At 33.9% G+C, this 25,092-nt stretch overlaps 1 protein-coding gene across 1 annotated transcript; it reads right to left on the bottom strand.

Moving 5' to 3' along the window:
- Positions 1 to 4,018: 4,018 nt before the first annotated feature.
- Positions 4,019 to 8,174, bottom strand: LOC142348471 (protein mab-21-like 2). Its single transcript, XM_075399845.1, has 2 exons — positions 7,039 to 8,174; positions 4,019 to 4,517 (listed from the first exon to the last, which is right to left on the bottom strand). Exons 1-2 carry the CDS (start codon positions 7,982 to 7,984, stop codon positions 4,342 to 4,344), a joined length of 1,122 nt encoding a protein of 373 aa, XP_075255960.1. The 5' UTR covers positions 7,985 to 8,174; the 3' UTR covers positions 4,019 to 4,341.
- Positions 8,175 to 25,092: the final 16,918 nt, after the last annotated feature.

Genomic DNA, 25,092 nt, shown 5'->3' with positions numbered 1-25,092 from the left:
GAAGTTAAGAAAATACTTAGTCATAAACTATGTTCAAGCTCCTGGTGAGGTTTGTAAGGTTTCAGCCACTGTTAGTAATGTTGCTAATTTCTTGTCAAGAGAGCTCAACTAAATTATAACTCAAAAGGTCTTATGATCTTGCAAAACTTGGCAAAAAGACTAAAAATGTTGAAGAATAAATTTTCAGTCTAATCTGAGAGCCAACTGCTCTTAACAGCAGTTTCTAAAGTTTCTGAATTTGGTTTCGCGATTTATGTTACAGCAAAAAATCAAGATAGTATTGTTTATAACATCATTGCTACTCGTATCTGATTGCCTAATCATGAAAAATTATTTTAGTCATTGTTTACATTGTAAAGGTCAAATTACAACGATTTTTCCTTTTTTGAAATAAGCGTGGATGCTTAGTACGTAGCTCAAAATTCTTCAAATGTACGGTTCCAGTTTTTGACTTTTAATGATCACCTGAAATATAATAGCATGATCAATTTCAGTAATTGCACAAGAATTGACAAAATATGAAAAAAATGCCAATTTTGCACCATATATGTGCTAACAGCGCACATGTGGGCCTGATGCCAGAACATTTGTTCAATCCATGAATAGTTTAGAGGTTACCCTATCCATGTGCCAACAGTCTCTGTGTCTAAACTCAGTAATGAAAATTCGAATTACTATAAGTGGGATAAAAATTGAAAACTCTGAGCTTATTAGGATGATTGTTAATTGTTTTTATGATTTTTTCAGTAGTAATTAAAAATTCTCTTTTAGTTTTCCCCTTTTTTGTTGATTTTATCGCATTTTTCCTTAATCAGCCTCCATTTGAAAAAAAAATGCTTTTGACCTTTCTATTTTTGCCTATATTTTTTGTTTCCATGCCATTATTTTTCGAAGGGATGGGTAGATTTTTTCTACTTTTGTCAACCTGGCCATTCGTGGAATTAGTTAAGGATCTTTATATACTTTTAAGCGTTAAATTGTATAAATTTTTAAAAGATTCCAGCACATAGTCACGTTTTTTAAGGTCTTTAAGGTCACAAATAACTGGAATAATATTTTTCGAACATTTGATTTTTATCTCTGATTGTTTTACTGAATGTTTGCCATTGATAGCAAAGGAATTTCATGACTTTGACGCTACTTTCTTCAGTAAGTTTTTATTTTTTGTCCGTGTCGGCCGTTTTTTTTGTTCACTTTTTTCGTATTCTTCTTTTCGACAGGTCATATAGCGTTTTTGTAAATGAAGTTATGTGAACCGTTCATTGTTTTGCGATGATTGCGAATAGGTTTCGTAACTTTGACACTGTATTTTATCCGTGAAATAATCAATTTTTCTTCAATTTCCCTCTCTATTGTTATTATTGTTGTTGACTCGTTGCAAAGATTCATTATTGAAAATTTGTATTGGTTCTTTGTGAGGCAAAATTGGAACCTATGAGCCTGTTAAGCGAACTCTGAATTGTTTTAATTTATCTTCTCCTTAAAAAATTTTCGTTTTCTTTATTTTTTGCATTGTTTGATTTTTTTCACGTCATTTTCACAATTGGCCTTTTTCAACAAAACCACTTGCGTTTATTTTTGCAACTGATAGTTTTTTTGCTTCATTGTCATATGTTTCTATACGGATAGTGGCAATATTTTAAGCTAAGAACTTTGTTTTTTGGTCAGGTTGTCCTTTAGAGTAATTAAATAAGGATTATTTTTACTATTTAACGTTAAAGTGAAAATTCTTCTGAAAAATTTCAGTTTATAGTTACGTCTTTTAAAAATTTTGAGATCCTAAACAATTGGAATAATAATTTTTCTGAAAGTTGCTTTCAGCTCCAATCGTTTCCGTTGCATCACGACGCAGAGGTATACCCCAAAGCTTCCACCTTTGCAAAAATCGCATGAAGAATAGACACAAAAGATGATCGAAATTAGCAGACAAGCTTTGTATCTTATTTTCCGGAAAACTGTAAAACCATTTTTGAAAATTGTATGATATGTGACAAGTCTTGTAGCACGATTCTGCTAATTTTAGGTTTTTATTTTTTGCAAGAAATTTATATCTAATTCGCTATTGATTCTAATTAAAAGCGAAGTTTGAGCATGCAAAGAAAATTAAATCTTAATTAATTAAGCGTTCAAATGTTATTTGCAGCTTTTAAAGTGATTTGTTTGAATTAATGACGCAGCAAAATATGTTTGTTTATAAATTTGGTTTTTGTTGTAGTTTTGATGGAAGTCTTTGCATACATGATATACACCCTTTTCCTTTTCAGTTTCATCGCAGCAGACTCGCCTCCAGAACGGAATCTTTGATACAACCAAAATGCAATGACAACTCATGTGCAAACAAAATTTATCTAAAATTTTTATTAAAATTTCAGTACCTGAATATCAAAAAAGACTGCCATTGTGATGTTTTATTGAAATGTGAAAGTTTATAAACTACAGCTGAAAAATTACTTTTATAAATATATGCTTCTGTATTTAATATTCATGAGTTTGATTTATAAAGAGAGAGCAGAGTGGACAATTTTTTTCAGAAGAAAATTTATTAGACACATGTAAACCTGTAAAAAGACGCAAAAAAACTATGCGCCTATAAATCTGTAAACAGGAGCAACAAAATGTTGATTCAAAAAATGGCAGACCCCCGTAGGCCTATAAAAAGTTGCAAAACGCGTTACAGCAATGGAGGGATCTTTCAGACCAGGACAATGGACATCCAAAACAGACGCAGAATTGAGGGATTTTTCTGAAATAAAATGCCAACAATTTTAAGCGGACGCAAAAATAAGGAACAAAGTCAATTTAACAATTCAAATGCTTATCACTCATTAAATCAAACATAGCAAGAGAGAACATTGATCATTTCAGATGTGATTTTTTCGAAAATTTCCTTCTGTACAATCTTAACTTGTTAAGGACAAATGGAGATATTAATTTGCTACAGGACTAACCTTCATTCTATAGATAAAGAAATTACCTATATGCTAGTTCTTTTATGAAATAGCCAATTCAACCATAGATCAAGAAAAGAAAAATTTAAAACTGTGGGAATATTCAGAAATTAAATTATTTGTCAAATTTCAATAAAATTATCTCAAAACAATGATGACTGAATACAAATAAAAGCGTGAAAAACCATGACAAAATAGTGAGGTGACAATCAAGAACATCAGCTGATGGAATTTTCATTTTCCAATACCCTGAAGAGAAGCAGGTATTTCTCATAAAATAATTTATTTGTCAAATTTCTGAAAAATCCCTAAAGAAGGCTTTGGGTGATGCCAATTCCATTTCTCGACCTACAACTTAAATCAAGCACAGAACATTTTGATAACTTTGAGCCTTATATTGAAATTTACGAAACTGTTAATCAATTATATCACCTAATTGATATCAATTGATAAACGCCAATTAAATTAAGCTTAATTGCGACTTTTAAATACATTCAATGCGAAAATTGGATACATTCAGTGCGAAATAGATTTACCTTGCGATCGAAAAAGAAATTCATTAATCGAGCAGATGTGATACGTAGTGCGCGAAAAATTGGATACATAGCTCGTGTCTCAAATTCGCGGTTAAAGTTCGGACACTTTTGCGAACACGGGTTTAGCAACTCCCTTCGATTTTGCCTGTTTTTGCCAGAAATATCTATATTTCGCAGTAATGTTGCATTTTCAAAGTATTAAAATAGGAAAAACAAAAAAGAGATACGCAGATCGGGCAAATTTGCCCGTGACGATTTGGGCATACCTCGGCGGAGTAATGTGTGGTTGTGCGTAAGGTCCTCTGCTTACAATTAGAAGTTATTTTGTACAAATTTTTTTATTGTCTTGTTATCTGACACGAAATATAAATAATCAATTTTTGATGAGGAGTTCCATGACCGGACCCACACAGATGCTCACTGTCCCGTAGTTGTAGTTAAAATATTGAATCAGCGAATGTAAAGATAATTTAATTGTCTCATTTTCAAATTTAAACAAAAAAAACAGCTAATTGAAAACTTCGTAAAAACAACTTTAAACATAATTTAAATTCATCGAATGGAGATAAAATTTTTGGTTACTAGCACCAGAAATTTAATGCCAAATTTCGAATCAGTTATTTTAATAAAAAAAACAGAGAAACATTATTGGATCAGTTTTGAAAGTCCGAATTTCTATAACTATCATTGTTATGATGCTGTACAATTTCTAGCATGGCAGCTTGGTTGAGCTAAATTGAGTTTTTGAAGGTTTTCTCATCTTTAATAGATGGCGAGTTGATATAATAGATTAATAGTTTGAGAAACGTCAAATTATCAAATTAGGACTGAATTGTGGTAATTGATTTGCCCACAAGTTACAGCTGTTGGAGTGAGTGTGGATTGGTGATGATTTGACGTGTGAGAGCCCAGACTGCCCTGGCTGCCGAGTCCAGTGTCTGGGAGGAGTATGCTGCGAAGAGGTCGACAGAGGGCAGGAAGAAATGGGGACACTTTCTGCATTGCAAACAGGACAGCAGTTGCAGAAGCACTCCTACAATAATTGTAAACATGAGCAAATTCAAATATCAGTTCACCATGAACTACATTTTGGTCTATCGGAGGAATACTTATGTTGTAGAAGGACAGATCCTTGTTTGAGGTCTTTGTTCAAAATGCCGTATGAAAAAAGCCATTCAAGCCGAAATGGGATATGATTCAAACATCAGCTAGTGCGTAATGTGAAAATTACCACGAAGACTAGACTACCAAATTGTATGATCGAGTCGAGCTGGTTAACTTTTGAAAAACGACAATACCGACATAATCGCTTATGATCCAAACATTAAAATATCAATTGAAAACTCTTTATCTGAAAACTGTTATTGTTATAATGGTCCATAACTAGCAAAGACAATCATATTTGCCGATTAAGTTGACCATGAAAAACTTTAGCGACTGTCACAATATTTCCACCTGTGAATATGATAACCGTAGTCGAAATCAGGTGATTGTCTTGCAAGGTTCGCGTTAAAAAATGGTTATATTGAAAGATCTTGCTCTGCTCTTCAATACATGTCTTTTAAGAGATAATTTTAAAGAGATTATTCAGACAAATGTTTTCTTTTATCAATGAACAACTTAAGTTCAGCCAGCTAACAAAAAATATTACTGTCCTGCTGGGCAATCAAACACAAATAGAAAAATCTTCCAAAGCGTTAACGCCTCAGTCATGGTTATCTTGCAAGATCTCACAGAAAAATGGTTATCTTGTAGGATTAGCCAGAAAAATTCAAGCCAGAAATTATCTTGCAAGATTCTTACGAAGACAACAGATTTAGTTCTAATCGAGCTGCGATTTGATTGGCAGGTTTTATTCATTTTCCTAAACATTATTTTCTGGTCAAATTAATTAAAACTCATTGGGTCAGCTTTTATTAAAAACTTTTTAAAATTATATAAATTTTTTTAGAGTTTTACTTAAGAATTTCTAATTTATTTGAAAATAATTTTACTTACACTCTAGAAGCAGTTTTCGATTTTCAGCCAGTTATCCAACTAAAAATGCTGCTAAAACTTCGTATATTTGCATTTTCAGTCGGTACTTGACTATTTTTTTACTCTGACAAACAAACAAGCTACCACGGACATTTAGCTTATAACAAAATATAATCTTCTATTATTCAGACAGAAAAACGGTTATCAGGTAAAATTTTTGCAGAATGAATGGTTACCTTGCAAGAACCTGACAGAAAACGGTTATCTTGCAAGATTCTGGCAGAGATCTTGCAAGATTGCCAATCCAAATTGACTGGGGTGGTTCCTTCAAATTTCTGAGATCTCCAAAACTACTTATATGTTTTTTCTGCTAATCAACAAATGCTTTTTTAATTGACGATGTATTTATTAGTTGTAAGTAATTGCCATAATAAAGGAGATTATTGAGAAGCATCGTACTCGTCTCACACTGCCCCGGTTCATGCATTTTCTTACAAGATCATCAGAAAAACTTTGCGAAATTTTCCAATTTGTTTTCCAAAGTTTATTGAAGCAGAAATAAATTCCGCAGAAATATCAAAGAATTAAGTGACAGATGGAGCAGTGGAGTAAGAAGTTGTAGACATGCAAGGGGTGAGAAGTTCGACCCCGTGTACGGAAGTTTTTTTTCTGTAAGAATTTCGAATTATGCGGTGAAAATAAATAATTCACCGCGATTCACCGCTTTCACCGCAAAAAGATATAAGCAATAAGCGGTGAAAAAATTATTTATTTTTACAGCATTTCTCCCTATTTCTTAGAAAAACGCACCGCCAAACCTCGACCCGGGCTGCCTTATGATGCGTTGAACTGCATGTTGTCGAATACGAATGTTGTAACAGTCTATGCCAATTTCATGCTCCTGCGAACCCTGTTAACTGGGAAAATGGAAACAAACAAGGGCATTCGGTGCTTTAATGCTGATCTATTTCTAATTTCATCTTAAACCGAACTAATAATTTAATATTTTAGGCCTCATCTTTGTGGTTGTTGGTTGCTTTCAGCGTTAATTGTATTATATGAATTAATGATGAGGTTTCAAAAGTACAAGTTAGTGAGCAACGTCCACCTTTCACTGTTATTATTCATTCCAATTCGAGCCAATTAGGCGAAACTAAATTATTTCCGTGATAGTATAAGTAGTATAAGAATTTGCCATATGACTGTAGGGGGGTGTGCTAGACTCTAGGTGCTACACCGACTGCTGAGACTTGAACAAATATTCATTTCGAAAACAACACCGTAAAAAGATCTGTGCATATGATACAAACAAGCTGTTATGAGCTGTTAAATCTACAAAAAAAATAATTAAGAACGGCAAAAAGCACAGCATTTAATTGACCAACTACAGGTCATGTTTGGATTTAATTTTGATTCACTTATTGAGGAGAAAAAGTTTTTCAGTAAAAGTTTGAACGCCTGTCATTGCTTACAAACGAGAGCACGTCCGGACTAAATTTAGGGTTCAATTTGAGCAAGGAGAAATATGTTATTCAAAAAAATATGGTTTTTTTATATGTTATCAAATAGTTTCTCACCAATAATTCGATCACCCAAACACCCAATATCCCAATCCATCTCTCTCGGGTGTTTCTCACACTCAAACAGAACCAGAGTCTTCAAGTGGTAGTTCTTTATCGGCTCATCTCTTAAATCCAAATTACGATCTCGTAACGTCTTCAAAATACTCAAACATGTTTTCCGGCAACCTCCACTCAGAAGAATATTTTCTGCGTCGTTAAAACACAACAACCACGCATCATTTTCACTGGATGCGTTCTGTTTGCCCACGTAAAAATGCGGGTTTTCTCTTGACAACATTGAAAAACCCTCGTTTTTAACAGCGGCCACTACTTCGTTATGAGGCCAGTGAATATGTGGCATCGGCCACTGAGCTGCACTGCGCGGCCAAATACCGGAACATTTAAAAGCCGGAATCAACGTCACAAAATACTTCTCAAAAATCTGAAGTTTGACTTCTCCACTCGAATTCTCTTGTATCGCTTTTACCACAGATTGCTGATTTGGCTGGTTCGGCTGTTGTTGTTGACTTTTTTCTACTGCTCGGATTAATAAAGTTTGAAATTTTGACCGCATTTTCCTGGACGATAGGTACCCTGAAGCTGTTATAAATTCGACCCACAAAGACATAGAGCGTTTTCGACCGTCGCTCAGTTTCAAAACTGCGCAGCCGGGAATCGAACCGTCATCCACGAAGTTGAACACACCCATTTGGTTGAGAAATAAGGTAATTTCGAATTCGGTCGATGAAACAACATTTAAGCCTTCGTAAATTCCATTTTCGTTTTGTACAAGTGAGGAAATGTATCTTGGCTCTTGGATTTCGACCTCTTTTAGAATTGTGGTTATAACTTTCATTATGTCTGCCAAGGCTTTCCGGATTTTGGCATTTCTCGTCATGACTTTTTCCTGGTAAAATTTGTTCAAAGGGTACAAGAGTCTCGTTTGGTGTTCGACAGACATTTTGGAATTACTTATTTCTAATAAGATGTAAATTAGAGTGAACTGTACTCTGTGAATAATTTTTCACTAAAGGCTAAAGTGCCAAAAAATTGTTAAATTTTGTTGTTATTGTAATAAGTAGATATGTTTCTGCTATTTTATTAGGAAAATAAATTCAAAAATTTGATGTTTTATATAAATTGGACACCAGTTTTGTTTCGCTAAAACTGAATTTTTAGTGTTCCCAGTGTTAAAATGTTCAACTTTAATTAACTCTTCATTCTGATTGCTCGTCACGCTAGCCAATCAGAGCCCTTCATTTCTTCAAAGAATTCCCCTCTTGTGACTTAATCGATTATTCCCCTCCGTAAATAAATTGTTAAGAAAGGTGAAATGAAATTTAATTAGCAAAGGGAGCAAGTCTGGAAATACGTGTCGGATCTCCCAAAATTAACAACCAGACCCTTGTGGCAATTTTGTGGCCTAAAGTTAATTGATGAAATCTTAGGAGTTAATATATTGTTTCCATCTCCCAATTATTTCACTGATTTTGATGGGAAATTAATATAGCAAAATTAGGATAACTATTTCTCATCTGTTTATAGTTTTCATTCAAGCTTGCTTTCTTTAAGCACAGCCTTTCTGTGTAACTTTCAATTCTTATGCATCAATTATGAAATTTATAGTACTTTTCTTCAAAAATCTCAAACTATTGCTTCGCTACAACACGACTTCTATTATTCGCCCATAATTGAAAGCGTATATACAAAATTCTGACTCTGGAAAATGTTTAACTATTTTAATCTACCAAGATTGCACCAAACAAAGATTTTCTGAAATAAATTGCTCATCAGCTCCAAAAGAATGGAAACTTAACCGGTAAAGCGGTTGAGATCTAACAGATGATATAAGTGTATAAACGTCAGTTTTAATGCTTAAATTATACAATATAATTCTTGTTTTCGCAAATTATGATTTTTTTCTCTGTTTTTCTTGCTCCTACTGGAATGAAAGCATTAGCGTAGTTAATTTTCCCTTTGATTGAATTATTGTTGCAACAGTCACGTATTTGTTAATAGCGAGGAAAAATAAATGTTATAATGGACTTGGTCAAATTGAATTAGCAAGAGAAACAATGGAGCGCCTTACTTCCATTGCACCCCGTTGAAAATATTCCACTGCACCTCGTTTGCCCAAAAATCATTAAAAAACAGACAGTAGAACTTGATAAAATCAATGCAGTGAAAGTGAGGTATCAGTGCAAGCATTGGCAGCAAGCACTGCATAAAAAAAACACGAGCAGCTGTTTGAAAGGAACAAAAAAAGAAACAATTTACAACTCACCATGCTCACTGATGTAGCCATAATTGACAACACAAACGGTTTTTCATCTACATACTTACATTACGTTTCTAGCGGATTTTAGTCTAATTAGATAGTTTTTAGTCTAAGCGGTCAAATATGGTTTTCTAAATCTATTTATAAAGTTTTGAATAATTCAAGTCATTTGTTCTTTTTTATTTTTGTACTTTCAAAAACTTGATAAGCAGACAAACCTGTTAAATCCGCATAGATCAGCAAACAAACTTCGACAAACAAAAAAAAACAATTCTCAGGTCAAATATTTTGCGTGTGGCCGTTCTTGATTATTTAACTGCTCGCTACGATCTGCTATGATGAATAAGCATTTTGGCATTTCCATAATTAACCCTCTGGGTCAAAAGTAAAGATTAATTGTTCCCAATCATGTTCATCGCAAATAAAATTTTTGTTAATCTTCGGTGTTCTGTCTTTGATGTGAAATTGAACGCAAACTTGATTGAAACCAATGCATTGACTCTATTGTTTCTACGATGGTTTAGTTTTAATCGCAATCTTTTCTCCTCAATAATTTTTTTTCAGCATAATTTTGATCCTTCTTCTGCAGTTGCTTACTTTTGCCGGTCAAAAATAAGTATGAATAAAGTATGAATAGTACAATAAAGAAATATAAAAGTTCAATGAAATCGACAAAATGAAGCAGCAAAGTTTTATAGTCTATGGGCGTCATTTTCTTCGTGTTTAACCAAAAGGCTGGACTTTGAAAATCACAAGGCTGACGATCATAAGGAGCAGTTTAATTTTTTTTGCTGCCATAGAAGACACTATTTGGATTCTTCCATTCTTTTCTATCATTTGCTCTCATATTGAGTTCCACCAGAATTGTAGACCACCCAGTTGTCGTATTTCAACAACAGGGGGATTACATAATTTTAGATGTTCTCAATTAGAAAAAAACCTTTTTCGAACTCCATGCAGAATTTGTTTGTTGCAAAACTCAGTGCCGCTGTATGATTTTTGCACAAGTAAATCACAATCGCCTAAATTGAAGTTAATTATTGGTCTCAGAGTCTGAATTTTAGAAAAAAAATAGTACAAAAAGAGGCTTCCTTTACAGTATACTTGATAACTTGATTGTTCGTACAGCTTCAAGAATGGCTCATCAGTAAAAATTTTGAGAAGTTCACTATAGCTTATTCGTTAGAAATTTTACATTAGCTTTTTTCGTTTTGCATATCTATGCAATCATAAGTACACATTTGCAGGAATTCACATTGCTCAAAATGTGTAAAGTAAATGTTAATGTTAATCCATCTGCTTTTTAAACAAAATCTAGTAATGCTTTTAGAGCTGAACTTTCGTCTTTTTGTTTTCAGTCGTAAAATTTCTTCATTGTTTATTATAATGATGAGCCATTTGGTTGTGATCGATGCACCCAAAGGGATTTACTGTTTAAAGATTTACTCTTGTTTTCAAAATGTTCCAAGAAATCAAAGGTAGTCAATTTGCATACAATTTATTTTGGTTGAAAGCTTAATGAATTTACTCAAAAGCATAAGGAAATAACAGTTTTTCGGGAGACATATCTTGCCTTGCATGGCCTTGCACTCAGAAGGAGCCAGTAATTCTTAAACATTAGACTATAGACGCATTTATTTATCGGAGAGATTCCATATTATGCAGATCCACCTTAATCATCTTTTTGTAATGTGTGCAAACGCATCAGTCTTGCCTTACTGGGGAACCAATCTGTTGATGCTTAATAGAAAACTGAAAACACATAATTTTTAGCTGTAATACATTAAACACTCATTTTCGTTTCAGCCGGCAAAACTCGTCAAAGATATGCCAGTTCTGAAAACATTTCATTATAATATTAACATTGAGAATGTCCAACAAAAGTTTTGCGAAGAAACTACGCAAAGATCTCTTATTGAATTGGCTTGTTCAAGCTTATGTTTGTTTCCTTGAAAAATCGACTATTGGTGAGCAAAATTTTTAATAGGAAACTTGAATTTCCCGAAACTGGAGTTCGAAGCGTTTTTTAGCTCCAGGTGATAGCACTATCAATATCAAAATCAGCTTTTAAAATTGTTCGAAGCAATTCTTGTGTCACCCACAAACATAATTGTTTCGACAATTGTTCTGTCAATCGCAAAAAAAAGTTTTTAATTCAAGCAGACTTTTGGGCCTTTATAGAACTTTTATATAAACCGAGAACCGAATGACTGCAAATGTTGACCCTTGTCATCTGCTAAAGCTTCAGTTCATATAATTTGACGTCAAAATATGAACTAACTAATTTTTGGTGCTTGCCTTATATATACGAGTTGAAAAACATGAGAAATTTTTCATTAAGACCATATTGAGAGAGTAGTTTGTGAATAAGAATTCCGATCGGTTGTGCGATATCGAGGGACATCCTTTTTGGAAAAAGTAATAACAAGCTTTTACAGAAGCGAGGCGTTTTGTCCGACTTACATGAATGAGTGTGCCAGCTTATCGGTGCGAATCTGGAATTCGTTGCCGTTTTCATTGTCAGATCCCACTTTTTAACCTGGTAAATCATGTGAAGGTTGAAAATAGGCACAGAAAATTAAAACTACACATGATTGTTTTGAGAACTTTTGGGTTCGTTGCGCAGCTCCGATTAGAACTACTTGTGTCGAAAACCGAGGTTCCCAGCCCTGCTACGTTCTATGACAATAAAATTTAGTGAAAACGCATTCCGTATTGCTTTACTCTGAGCTCCAATATTAAGTAAATAACTGACGACTAATTTTACAAGCTCTATGTTGCTTTTTGTGCTGCTAAACCACAATTGCGCATTTTTCTTCCCTACAGGGGAAAGACAGCTAATTGGAGCTACCCTCAATTCTGGGGTAAATTGATCAGTTATGGCTAATTAATACTCCTCTTACTTCCATAAATTTGACATATTTTCCATGTTCCTTCTACCACTCACACTGACTTACGCTCAGTCGAAGCGTGAAAACAAGATTTTGAAGACATGTAGCGACAAACAGCGCAACTTTTAAAACGCTTTATAGCTTTCAAATATAACTTAGTCTCTCTTAGCGTTTGAATGTTGTTTTGTCACTGTAAGTGATAAATTTGGAGATTAATTTTAAAGATTACATGATTTTGTGATAATGTTACACGATAAAGTTGGTAAAATCTGGGCTAATTAGAGTAAATTCACACACACATGAACAAGTTTGTAACAGCATAGGCGCCGAACAGTTTTGAACACAATACCGTGTATAAAATATAGCAAAAATTTCCCAGACTTTAAATTTTGCTGGTGTTTAAAGGGTCGTTTAATGTTGAAGTGAATCGTCTTATAGTCTTAAGAAAATTTAAAGATTCGTCGTCTTTTTAAGAAGCTGAAATACGTTTTAAAACACTTCAATTATCGCACACTAGATGTGACAAAAATTAACTACGTTACAACACAACTCATTTTTCCAGTTGTGGTATTGTGTTCTTTTTCTACACAAATGCTGCTGATTTTCTGATCTATAAGTGTGAACAACGGAAACCCCCCCCCTTTCCTTTGAAAACATTTCATCCCCTCCCTTTCTTACTCCCACGGCATTTGATTTATTCGAGCCATGTTTTAATGTCTCCCTCTGAAATGTCACCTGAGAGGGGTAACAATTAATTGCTTTTTACACTGCCCCGCAGCTGTAGGAAAATTCAATTACCTTAAATCAAAACACGCAACATTTATTATGCTGCCTCTAATCTACAACTCAGCCAAATGGGATAAGGTTACTGAAAAACTCTCACTGTTGTGTAGGGCTTATCTTTTTATATTTCGCATTTTAAATGAAAATGACTAGAAAAATTTATAGAGGAAAATGTAATAATTAATGAGTAAAACAATAGCAACTCGGCAATAAAAAATCTTTTTTTGAGAAATGTATATTTTGACAGATTGATGGTTCTTCAGAATCGCGAAAGATGAAGAAGCAGACATTGTGACTACATTATAAGCAAAAGTGAGCAATAAGAACGCCAGTAAATAACTCAACCTCAACTTTTTGAGGCAATTATGTACACTCATCAAAAATCTTCGCCCCACCCATGATTTGACAATATATTTCAACTGCTCAAAAAAACCGAAATATGACTTGACTTTTGCTCGACGCATTTTTTTCTCAGAAATTTTGGTCGGGGAAAAGCCCAGAGCCCAAGTTTGGACAACAAAAACTCCAGCTTAACTTTTGCGGTGGAGCAAATGTCCAGGGTGACAAAAACTGCGTCGAGCAAAACTCAAAAGTAAATTTTTGGGTCGAGCAAATATCCAGGCAAAATTTGGGTCAAGGAAAAGTCCAAGTGATTAATAAAGTCTAGCAAAGTGCTTTTCAGAGCTCTTTAGGGTCCAGCGTGTTCTAATGATGCCTAATTTGGTCTATCTTGGTCTTTTCATAGGTCGAGGTCTAAACAAGGGCGGCATTCGTCACATGAACGATAACCCTGCACCAGCTTCAATTACTACAACTATTTGCTTTTTAGAGGAACTTTCATTTACTTCCCAGCTGCCAGCTTTTGCAATGCATTTTACTACGAGCCACCACTGGATTTCAACAGCAATTGGACGTAGTACGGCCTTCTTCTTCTTCGACGCTGTTTAGGAAACATTTCAAAAAAATCAAGAGCAGCCGGAACTGGCAGTTAAACTCTGCTTGCCAGCTTTAAAAATTTTGTTCAACGTTAAGTGCAGGCGTATAACTATCCGGTACTCGACCATCATCAATGCAGTCATTGTAAACAGCAGCTTCTGTCCAAATAAACTCGACACTAGAATTGGGCGACCAATTGATCTCATTAACCATATGCTTATCCCAATCTTATGATGGTCAAACTACTTATAAGTACAAACGATTAATATGAATCTGCTTCCATTATTAGTCAGCTAAGAGACTGTAAAATTAACTGTGATCGGGTAGTTGTACCCAGAGTTCACTTTTATATGTGTGAAAAGATTAGTTATTCTGTTGCAATCATTATTGGTTTAGGAAAGATTATATTAGGCCTTGCGTTTAAGTTAATACTAAAACGAAAAAACCATTAAGGTGCATTTCTTAGAATGGTTGTCAATCCTGATTTCATTCGTAAAAAGATTAATATTGAAATAAGAGCTATATCGCGATGAGTATGTTCACTTGATACAAATAATGACACGGATTCAGTACGTTAAAGTTGCATACTAAAATAATCTTTATGAACAAACTCACCAGCCAAATTTTTTTAATGTTACAGCATCACTGTTTAATTTAACTTAGTGTTACTGTCAGATAGGAAAAGAATTTTATCCTGCGGATAGAAGGACTTCTGATCAGGAACTGATTATCATAATGAAGATTTTTAAGAGATAGTTCACTTCAAAACAAATTTTAATGGACAAACGAATAAAAAAGAACTTAAACAATATAAATCATATATCGGTTAGGAGTAACTAAAGAATTTAGATTTCCGATACAAGATATTAGAATCATCATGCTGGACCTCAACCTATTCAACTGAAGTTTAAAATTGCTGCTGCTATTATTGATGTTAATTGTCATGCATTGGTTTTAATTACAAATATAAACAGTGTAAACAGTGAGTAAAGTAAGATGGTTGATACAGAAGGATATTTTGTAACTTCATAAGATGTCATCAATAGATCATCATTTCATCACTAGATCGTCAATTTTCATATGATTTAATTATCGTTAGTTTTTGTTTGTTTTTTATTTCACTGATTTCCATTAAAATAATCTCTATGATATTGTTTTATTCATATTTGTCACATTATCGACGGAAGTTTTCTATTTTACCATGTGTTTTCTCTTTTCATTATGTCACTGTACAAGTCTACCATCTACACAAAATATAGTAAGATTAAAAAATAGCAACTTCCTTTACGAACACTTGAACTGCCACCTGCAAATTGCTCTCCATCGGTGACGAGCTAGCTTTGGTTTTAAAAAATATTACGTTACGGGGTTTAACGCTTAAATAAAGAACTTTCTGTAAGAGGAGCTAATTTGGGGAGCTCGCTGTAAGCATTGGATACTGAGCTGGAATTGGATGTGGAGATGGGAGAAAGGTAATTAAATAAATTCTCGTGTTTACGTTTCCTCGAACCCAATCGTCACACACTTTTTGCAAAATATTCAGTAATGTTACCGCAAGCTATTATATCCGGTTGATCCCACCACATTTAATTTTTACATCAATTTCAACAGGCTACCCCTTCTCTAGTACAAAAATGTTTGTGTTTCAAGGGTTTTTAAAAGTCCCGCCTTAATATAGCTATTAATCTACCACCTTTTTTGGAACTAAAATTCTAATGCCTCAACTTAAAAATACTTCTGTTAGTGATCGTAGCCGTGTTGATTTTAGAATAACCCGGGTTGAGGTGTCCACGATAGAAAACGTTAAACAATGTAAGAATTGCGGTGAACGCGGTGAAAGTTTATAAGAATTGCGGTTTTTATCGCTCAATACGGTGAATGATTTAAGAATTTCAATTGAGGCGGTGAAAACAAAAATTTCACCGCTAAAAACCACAAATCTTGCAAAAAATCACTGCATTCATCACTGGAAGATGCTGGCGCTTTGCGGTGAAAAATGATGTTTTTCCATCGGTATTCACCGCATTTTTTACATTATTTTTTTTTCGGCAAAACCTCAACTCGGTATTCGCCATGTTTATGCTTGTTCTTCTCACTTGTAAGGAAAAGATTTCATGGTTTGAAAGCAATCATAAGAATTCTGCTCATTAATCTTGGTTGAGCCGAGTTGACCTCTTGCGTGCTCAACACCTTCGTATAAAACTGTTTAATAAAATTCAGTCCATTGATACACGTGAGAAGAAAAAACTAGGACACCAAACACCTTACACCAAATCATCCTGACGTCCCCTTTGCCAACGTAACGGATTAGGTTGGAGAATCAGTCAGCTTGAAGTAACTCTTGGACTCAATTAAAGCCGGGGCCCGAAACAACGTACTGTCTTCTTATGAATTGAAGACAGCTTTAGTTCCCTTAGACAGATTATCTTGTTGTTCCGACCCCTCTCTGATGGGGGAGGAACTATATACTCAAATGGGTTTTTTTACGACTCGAAGAGGAGTATTGGTTTTCTTAAGGTTTTTTTTACCGGAAGTACTATTCGTTCAGACGCTGTTTTGACCTAAAAGCGAAAGTGAGAGAAATTGCCGTGTGAACTAATTTTTTCTGAGCGAGAAAAGTTTTTTGATCATGCGCTGCGTTTAGTGAATGACTTTTTGACTTTGAAAAGTAGTTTTTGACTGAATGGCACATATAGATAACCGTTTTTAGCCGTTTTTTCGTCTAAGTGGCCTATTTTTATGCTTGTAATTTGGTTTTTTGTAGAAATGATTTTTATTCGATGCTATATTGAAATGTAAACCTTGCAAATTAATAGCACAGTGTTTTGCAGAGCCTGAAAACGCGTTTCAAATTCAAAATTCGCATAAATTTCTTGATTTTTTAATTAATTTTTGACTTTTTTCCTATTATTTTCTTCATTTTTGGATCTTTTAGCCGTCTTTTTGTCAAAAATCAGTCAATATGTCAACTTCCCGTTGACAACTCATATACTCGATGCCTCTTTGTACCTCGATGTAATTTTGTTTTATAAAATTGTACATATGCTAATCCCATTTTGGTAGTTTTTTTCCTATTTTTCTCAGTTTTTTGTCTGTATTTTGGTTTTAATTACTAGCAATATTCTTTTTGCGCAACATGAGGGGCTTTAGTTTCGTTTCGATAAAAACGTCGATAATTTTTTAGCGTTGAACTTTTGAAAAACAGTTAAATTTTCTTTTATAAATGCAGTCCTAAAAATTTTTTGACCTTTTTTTGCAAAATGTTTCAATGTTTCGTATGTTTGATATCTGTTTTTTCTTTTTTTGATCTATTCAGGAGGATAGATTTTTGTCTCAGATGTATCGTTGTATTTTCCATGTCTGGAATGCTGAAAAATGAAATGGTGTTAGTTTTTCTTGTTTCTTTAAATTTGATTTTTGAACTTTCAAAAATCATGTATTAGTGTTTGTTACGGTGTTCCTTACATTGTGTCCATATTGTTCACATTCTAGCAGGTATCTGTCTAGCTCTGTCCTGGCACCTACATTTATACCGGTTTTATTGATTTTTTCAGTTATTAACAAATTGAATGATTTCGGCTTTTTCTTAGATTTTCGTCATTTCTTTGGGTTGCAATTGATTTCGTTCAACATAAGGCAGTACTAAGAGTTTACTAGAAAACCTTTTCCTTTCCAGAAGTGCTACTTATTACTTTTTTTGTATTTTGTTCCGACCTTGGTATTGTTCTTAAACATTTTTTTGCCTTTAAAAATTACTCGGATGCTTTTCTATTATCTTAATTTTTGAGTTAGTTTGAAATCATCTTGTCTAGCATATATATAAGAAGAAAAAAATACATTTTGTGCTTTTCCTAATTGCAGTGATGAGAAATCTAACTGTAGTAGTTTTCTGATTCTTAACTTTGAGCATTATTTAAAAAATTTAATTTTCTTTCTAAGTTATTATTATCTGCCGTTTGCTTTAGCGATTTTTTTGAGATTAGTATCATGAATTATTTGAGGACAGTTGATAGCCCTGTCAGCTGTTTGAGACTATCAGTGTTTTGACTATCCTAATTATTTTCCACTTATCCTTACCAAACTGTTTCAATAATAAATAATTTGCGGCATTTTGTTTCTCTTGGTGACAGTGGTTTAAATTTCACCAATTTTTAGATCAGACCGGGGGGAGGAGGAGGGGGGGGGGGGGGGTAATAAGTTCATGGTTTATTAAAAAAGGTAATGGTTTCAGCTGCAATTAGGGTTTTTGTCAAGTTTTAACGCTTCGAGTCGCTTCCTGAATTCTTCCGGCTATGTTTTTTCGTTCAGACAAATTTGGCCGATCGATATAATAACCTTAGAGAGTTGTGAGTGGTATCATTAGAAAGCCCGTCCAGCTTAAAATATAGAATTAAAAAAAATTTCAATTTTCGTTTTTTATAGGGAGTTATCGAGGTTTAAAGTTTTGTGAATATTAGACTTAATTCAGCTGTTCTCTGTTCACATTTTTGACCAAATTTTCGTCAATTTTGACCAAATTTTCGTCAATAATGTTAAATTATGTTACAATTATTTACTGTACTGTTTTTCATTTTATCTCTAAAGACAGAGGAGTGCTGCTGAATTGTTGGATACGAGTTTTTTTACTGGAACTTAAGCTAAATATTTCAAAAATCAGAATCTTTTCGTCAAAAAATAGCTTTCTTAGCCCACTTGCTTTAAATTTGATGGAAGTAGACACCTTTAAACTGCGGTCATGCTCTTCATAAGCTCGAAAAAGAGATAGTTGTAATCCCGCTGGCTTCAGTAGTTTTCTGGAATTATAATTTTGCCAATATTTTTTAAATACAAAGTCGATAATTATACAAAATGCATTATTCATTTTTGACAAAATGAAAAATTTTGCATAGAAATAATCTATTGCGCAAAGATTTTGGCTGATCTGATCTCACCATGTATCCTTATGATGAAAATGTTTTAGATTTAAATGGGGCGCGACTGTTTTTTTCAAAAACAAATCCCGATATGTAATTGTTTTTTATGTGAATTACGGACAAGGATGGAATCAGGGCTCAATTAATGACAGATACTGTTTAGTATAAACGAGACTCAACGAGATTATATTATGGCTTTAGAATAAAACTCATGGTTTCTATGGCTCTGACCAATTGTTTTCGTAAAAATTTTATGTTCTTCCGTTTTCTTTTCATTTCTTAATATTTTTGCGTAGTTCAATAACCTCAATCAATGATCTAGTTATTTTTAGAAAACATTAAAAACAGATATTTTTTTCTGTTGTCTTCCAAGGCCTCTTATGACATCGAATATATATTTTTCTTGAGATAATATCATCGATTTTTTAAATTTCGCCACTATTTTTTCTTATCTGTCTCAACTTTGGAGACAGTCTCAGTAAAAACAGGCGTAAACCAACTTTCTGTTATTTATAAATTAATGTCGGAAACAATTTTTGATTCCACTTAGGGTTTCTTTATTTTGGCACTACGCGTTTTCAATTTCTCTTTTATTTTTTATCATAATTGCATATTTTATGAGTTCATTTTGTTTCCTTGTCGAATTATCACATTACTGACAAGTCCAATTAAAGGAAGGTATTGAGAGGAAAAGGTTCAACGATGGCAAAGGTGTATCTGTATATGTAATTGTTTTTGTTTAGTAGTTTATGTTTTTTCGGCTGGGACACAGATAGCTCGCAAAACTTTGTGGGTTTTTGATTTTGCCTAAGTTTGTCTTTTCTTGTTGTTGTTCGCGATATACCCAATAACGATAGATCCTAATTGCTTCCCAAAGACGTATAAATCAAACTAATTAAAAAATTAAATTAAAGCTGTTTTCCATTAATGACTTTCAAATTAAATATTAAAAGAAAAAAAGATTTTTTTCATCATGTGACTGAACCTTACTCATTAGAAGTCTCAATTAGTTTGTTGATTCAAACGTTTTTTTTTCGCGCCTGGTTATACGTTGTGGCTTATGGCTTGGTTTTTGTTGTCATGTCTAAGTATTCTTTTTATGAAGAAGACTCGTTGATGTTAAGATGAAGGGGAAACGATGCTTTACAGTTCTTGCAGGCAACATCTTATAATTTTAGTGCCTTGAACAGTGTCATGTCGTAAAATTGAAGTTTTGGCTTCTTTATGAATTTGTTTTGTTTTGTTTGCTCGTGACTTGGTCTCATTATTAACAGTTCCAGTTGGCTTTTTGAGGTGTTTAAATTTAATCCATCGCTTTTTGTTGTGATCTTAAGTCTGCTTTGACTTTTGAAAATATTTGTTTTCAAAAGTAATTTAGGGTTTTTGAGCTTCGTCTTTTTCAGATAGTTTTTCAGTCAATTTGTACCTCAGTCTGTGTAATTACAAGTCACACCCCGTTTAAAATGAGCTATAATTTATAACAGATTTAGCTTCAAACATTTGTTTCTTGGCTTTGTTACTACTGTTACTACGAGATTTCATAAAATGTTAGATTTTTAGTTATTTGTACATTTCAAAGATTTTTTTGGTTTCTTTTTAAATTATCACAATAATCGTTGATCCCATTGGCTTTGAAATTTCGCGCAATCGAACATTGGATAATGACTTGTCTCAATTGCTTCCTATGTAGATATAAAGGAACTTTTTAATGGTTTCAGTTTATATCTGATGACATTAATAACTGAAATTAAAAGTTTTTAAAAACAGGAATATATTTTTGAACCTCGCACCTATTCCTATTTGATCTTTTTGTCGACCTGTTAACCAGTCGAATTGGGGACAGGTCCCGTATCTTTTCTAATGATGTATAAGTTAAACTATTTTGGTTTTCAATTGAAGCGAGTTTGATTTTGTTGTGATTTTTTTATTATAGTTTTGGGTATTATGTTTTATCATAGATTTACTTATGGTTTTGGTCGTAAAAAAAGTTTGTTGTTTGGTTTTTTTGTTTTTCTAGTAGTCCTATTATCAATAACTTCCATCGGCCCTCTAGCCTGGCGTTATCGTATTTCATTGGTTGTGCATTGAACGATGTGTATGTTTTTGAAAATTTTCTATCTTTTCATCATTTGGTAGCCAATTTAGTCAAGAATTTGGATGAGCGGTGTTGGAACATTATGTGCGTACGCACATTACCGAGCCTCCTTATGTATCTTATCGCTAACTGAATAATTCAAATGGACATTTGATTTTGAATTGTTGTGAAACTCCCATATTGATGTTGAGTTTTTTTCATCTTAAAGAAAAAGAATCCTGATTTGAAAGCAAACATATGATATTTTGTGTATGGAAACTAATATCAATAATAGTGAAACAAGTACTGAAGTAACAAAATATAAATAATTGAGATCTATTCTGTTTCAGCGCCCAGCTTCGTGGTCACTTGATTTTTATGTTCCCCAGGCGAAGGTGGGGCAAAAAAAATTGTGGGGGGCTATCAGAATAGATACCGAGAAAGAATGCGACCAGCGGAGGAAGATTCTTAACCGTCAGGTTCATTTTCAGTCATGGTTTTCTGTGTGTTTTTGGATATAGTATTCCAGTTCCAAGACATGTAATATAATTTTAAAAATGCAATTTGTGGGCTTTGGGTTCATGAAAGAACTGGGGTGCGCAACAAACGGTCCCGAAATGATTATGTTAAAAAGGTGAAAACTGTTTCAGTTGTAATTTTCTGCTTGATTACCGCTGCTTTTACTTTTTGATTTTGATCCTACTGTTGACTCAGAGTTGAGTGGACTAATTTCAGACATGCATGGTCAGTTTAATGCTTTTTGAGAACTTGCAGCTCAATTGCTTGCAATTTTGTACAAAACCAGAAAATGTTATCGAATTTTCCTTCCTTAAAATATCCGGATCTTTTCTGTTTGTAACCACACCTTTATGCTATGAAACCCCAGTAACAAAGCGCGCGCCGATGCATAGTAAGTATCTGGGGGGTCCAAATAATATACTCTCACTAAGCTGGGGGGGGGGGGGGGGGGCACAATCGGAAAAGATCAAAATGTCACCTAAGGATATTTGGAATTCTGATTTGGAACTCTGATTATACTCTAATAGAAAATGTCACCTAAGGATATTTGGAATTCTGATTTGGAACTCTGATTATATATATATATATATATATATATATATATATAGAAAGAATTTGACTTTCGTATTTTTAAAACTTGCAAGTTGCTTGTTTAAAGCAAGGTTACGGGATCTTGCACACAACTTCACTTCGAAACCCAAGCTTAACGTCTCGAACTGCTTCTCGGTTTTCGATAAACACCAGAACGTTTTATTGACATCAACCAGAGTTGATTAATGTACGCTTGTAACACACACACACACACACACACACACACACACACACACACACACACACACACACACACACACACACACATACATACACACACACATATATGTAGGTTTTAAAGTCAGACGTTTACATAAAGATAGCGGGAAGATCACCTGCGTGAAGGTTCGGCATTTTCAAAATTGCAAGTTGCATGTTTTATGCAAGACTGTGCGACTTTTCAGAAATCCCTTCAAAATTCTTGCGTTTGAATGTTGTTCTCGATAAACTCCACAAGATCGTAGTTACTACAAGCGGAGTCACGTAATCCGGCACTGAACATTCAAAAGGTTTTCTATCAGATCCAAAGGGAGAGAAAAAATTCATCTATTTTGCTGTACATGGCACACAATTGAGCATGGCCTTGCGAAATGTCTAAAGTAGGACATCAAGTACTTGGTAAATCTTGTTTTCATCTCAAACTTCAGCTGAAACATGAAATAACTACCCTACCCGATCGCAGTATTGTTAGTTTAGATTTTGATCTAGGTCGGTTCAATCTGTTCAACTGCTTGAATAGACTCCCAAAGTTGATAATCGGCGCAGCCAGCAGTAGAGAAAACAATTGGATGTACGCGTTTGGTGCACTTAACGTCTCGAACTGCTACTCGGTTTTCGATAAACACCAGAACGTTTTATTGACATCAACCAGAGTTGATTAATGTACGCTTGTAACACACACACACACACACACACACACACACACACACATACATACACACACACATGTAGGTTTTAAAGTCAGACGTGTATAAAAAGATAGCGGGAAGATCACCTGAGTGAACGTTCGGCATTTTCAAACTTGCAAGTTGCATGTTTTAAGCAAGACTGTGCGACTTTGCAGAAATCCCTTCAAAATTCTTGCGTTTGAATGTTGTTCTCGATAGACTCCACAAGATCGTAGTTACTACAAGTGGAGTCACGTAATCCGGTACTGAACATTCAAGAGGTTTTCTATCAGATCCAAAGGGAGAGAAAAAGTTCATCTATTTTGCTGTACAAGGCACACAATTGAGCATGGCCTTGCGAAATGTCTAAAGTAGGACATCAAGTACTTGGTAAATCTTGTTTTCATCTCAAACTTCAGCTGCAACATGAAATAACTACCCTACCCGATCGGAGTAGTGTTAGTTTATATTTTGATCTAGGTCGGTTCAATCTGTTCAACTGCTTGAATAGACTCCCAGAGTTGATAATCAGCGCAGCCAGCAGTGGAGAAAACAATTGCATGTACGCATTTGGTGCACTCCATAATTTTTGAACTCGCTTTTGCTGTAACTCCGCTGTGCGGTCATGTAATGTGATCCTCTAGTGCTTGCTCGTTTTTGATCTATGAAAATCGCGTCATGAACCGAAAGTTCAATGTTTTGCCCATCAGCGCTTTCAGGAACCAGCAACCTCCACTCAATTTGCACTCACTTTCTCTTTTTCATGATCTCCCGTTTTTCCGAATTTAATAGACATCATAGATTTGCAGAAGACAACCCAAACTCTTGGATTTCTACGCAATATATGTATATGTATATATATATATATATATATATATATATATATATATATATATATCGATATATATCGATATATATATATATATATATATATATATATATGATGAAAGAGAGAGAGAGAGAGAAAGAGGGAGAGTATGATTAAAAATTGTTTTTCAGTACGATTATATTAACAACAAATGTTCATATCTTATTATACATTCTAGCACCGTACTGAATGGACGCTAGGAGTCATTTTGCTATTTGAGCACTGTCTCAGAACACAGTTTGACTGTTCAAAATTCAATAATTCTTCTTCTCTACAATCTTGAAGTAATTTTTTCTTAATTTTTTTTTGTATAAAAACAGTTAGACTAAAATATCCCAGGATTTCAGGTCATGTTTTATCTAGAAACCCAAAAATTATATGTTTGTTAAATTAGTCACCAAAAAGTAAAAGAAAGGAAGAAATTTTGTAAATGGTAAGGAAAAAGCCATGAAAATTGTATCGGAAAAGCTTTCTATGTTATTTTAAAGAAATCTACTAGATTTAGTTTTAATAAAAGCAGAATAAAAAAATTTATCGAAGAAACTGTATGTGCGGAAATCTTCAAATTTTGCCTCTGAAACCATATCTGGAACATTTTTTCCATAAGTATATCTCCTGGGTCTCAAGAATTTTGATAGGTCCAACAACTTAAAAGGAGACATTATTGTCTTTTCCTCATTTAATATGCAGATTTTCTAGTATATCCAAAAAAGCTTCTAATGTTGATCGTTTTCGATCGTGTCTTGAACAGTGTCGTGTCGTAAAAATTGAAATTTTTGCTTCTTTATGAGTTTTTTTTGTTTTGTTTGCTCGTGACTTGGTCTCTTTATTAACAGGTCCAATTGGCTTTCTGAGGTGTTTAAACTTAATCCATCGCTTTTCGTTGTGATCTTAAGTCTGCTTTGAATTTTGAAAAAATTTGTTCTCAAAAGTAATTTTGGGTATTTGAGCTTCGTCTTTTTTAGATAGGTTTTCGGTAGATTTTGTACCTGCCTCTGTAAACACAGGTCACAACCCGTTTAAAGTGAGCTATAATTTAAAACAGATTTAGCTTAAAATATTTGTTTCTCGGCTTTGTTACTACTGTTACTACGAGATTTTCATAAAAAGTTAGATTTTTAGCTTTTTGTACATTTCAAGGTTTTTTGGTTTCTTTTTAAATTATCACAATAATCGTTGATCCCATTAGCTTTATAGTTTTGCGCAATCGAACATTGGATGATGAGTTGTCTCAATTGCCTCCTATGTAGATATGAAGGAACTTTTTAATGGTTTTCAGTTGATATCAGATGACATTAATTACTGAAACGCACATTACCGATCCTCCTT

The sequence above is a fragment of the Convolutriloba macropyga genome, chromosome 10, assembly GCF_964194025.1.
Source record: "Convolutriloba macropyga chromosome 10, txConMacr16.3, whole genome shotgun sequence".
In the NCBI taxonomy this organism is placed as follows: Eukaryota; Metazoa; Xenacoelomorpha; order Acoela; family Convolutidae; genus Convolutriloba; species Convolutriloba macropyga.
Note: the sequence above shows the minus strand (reverse complement) of the source record. Positions and strands in the feature narration are given on the sequence as shown.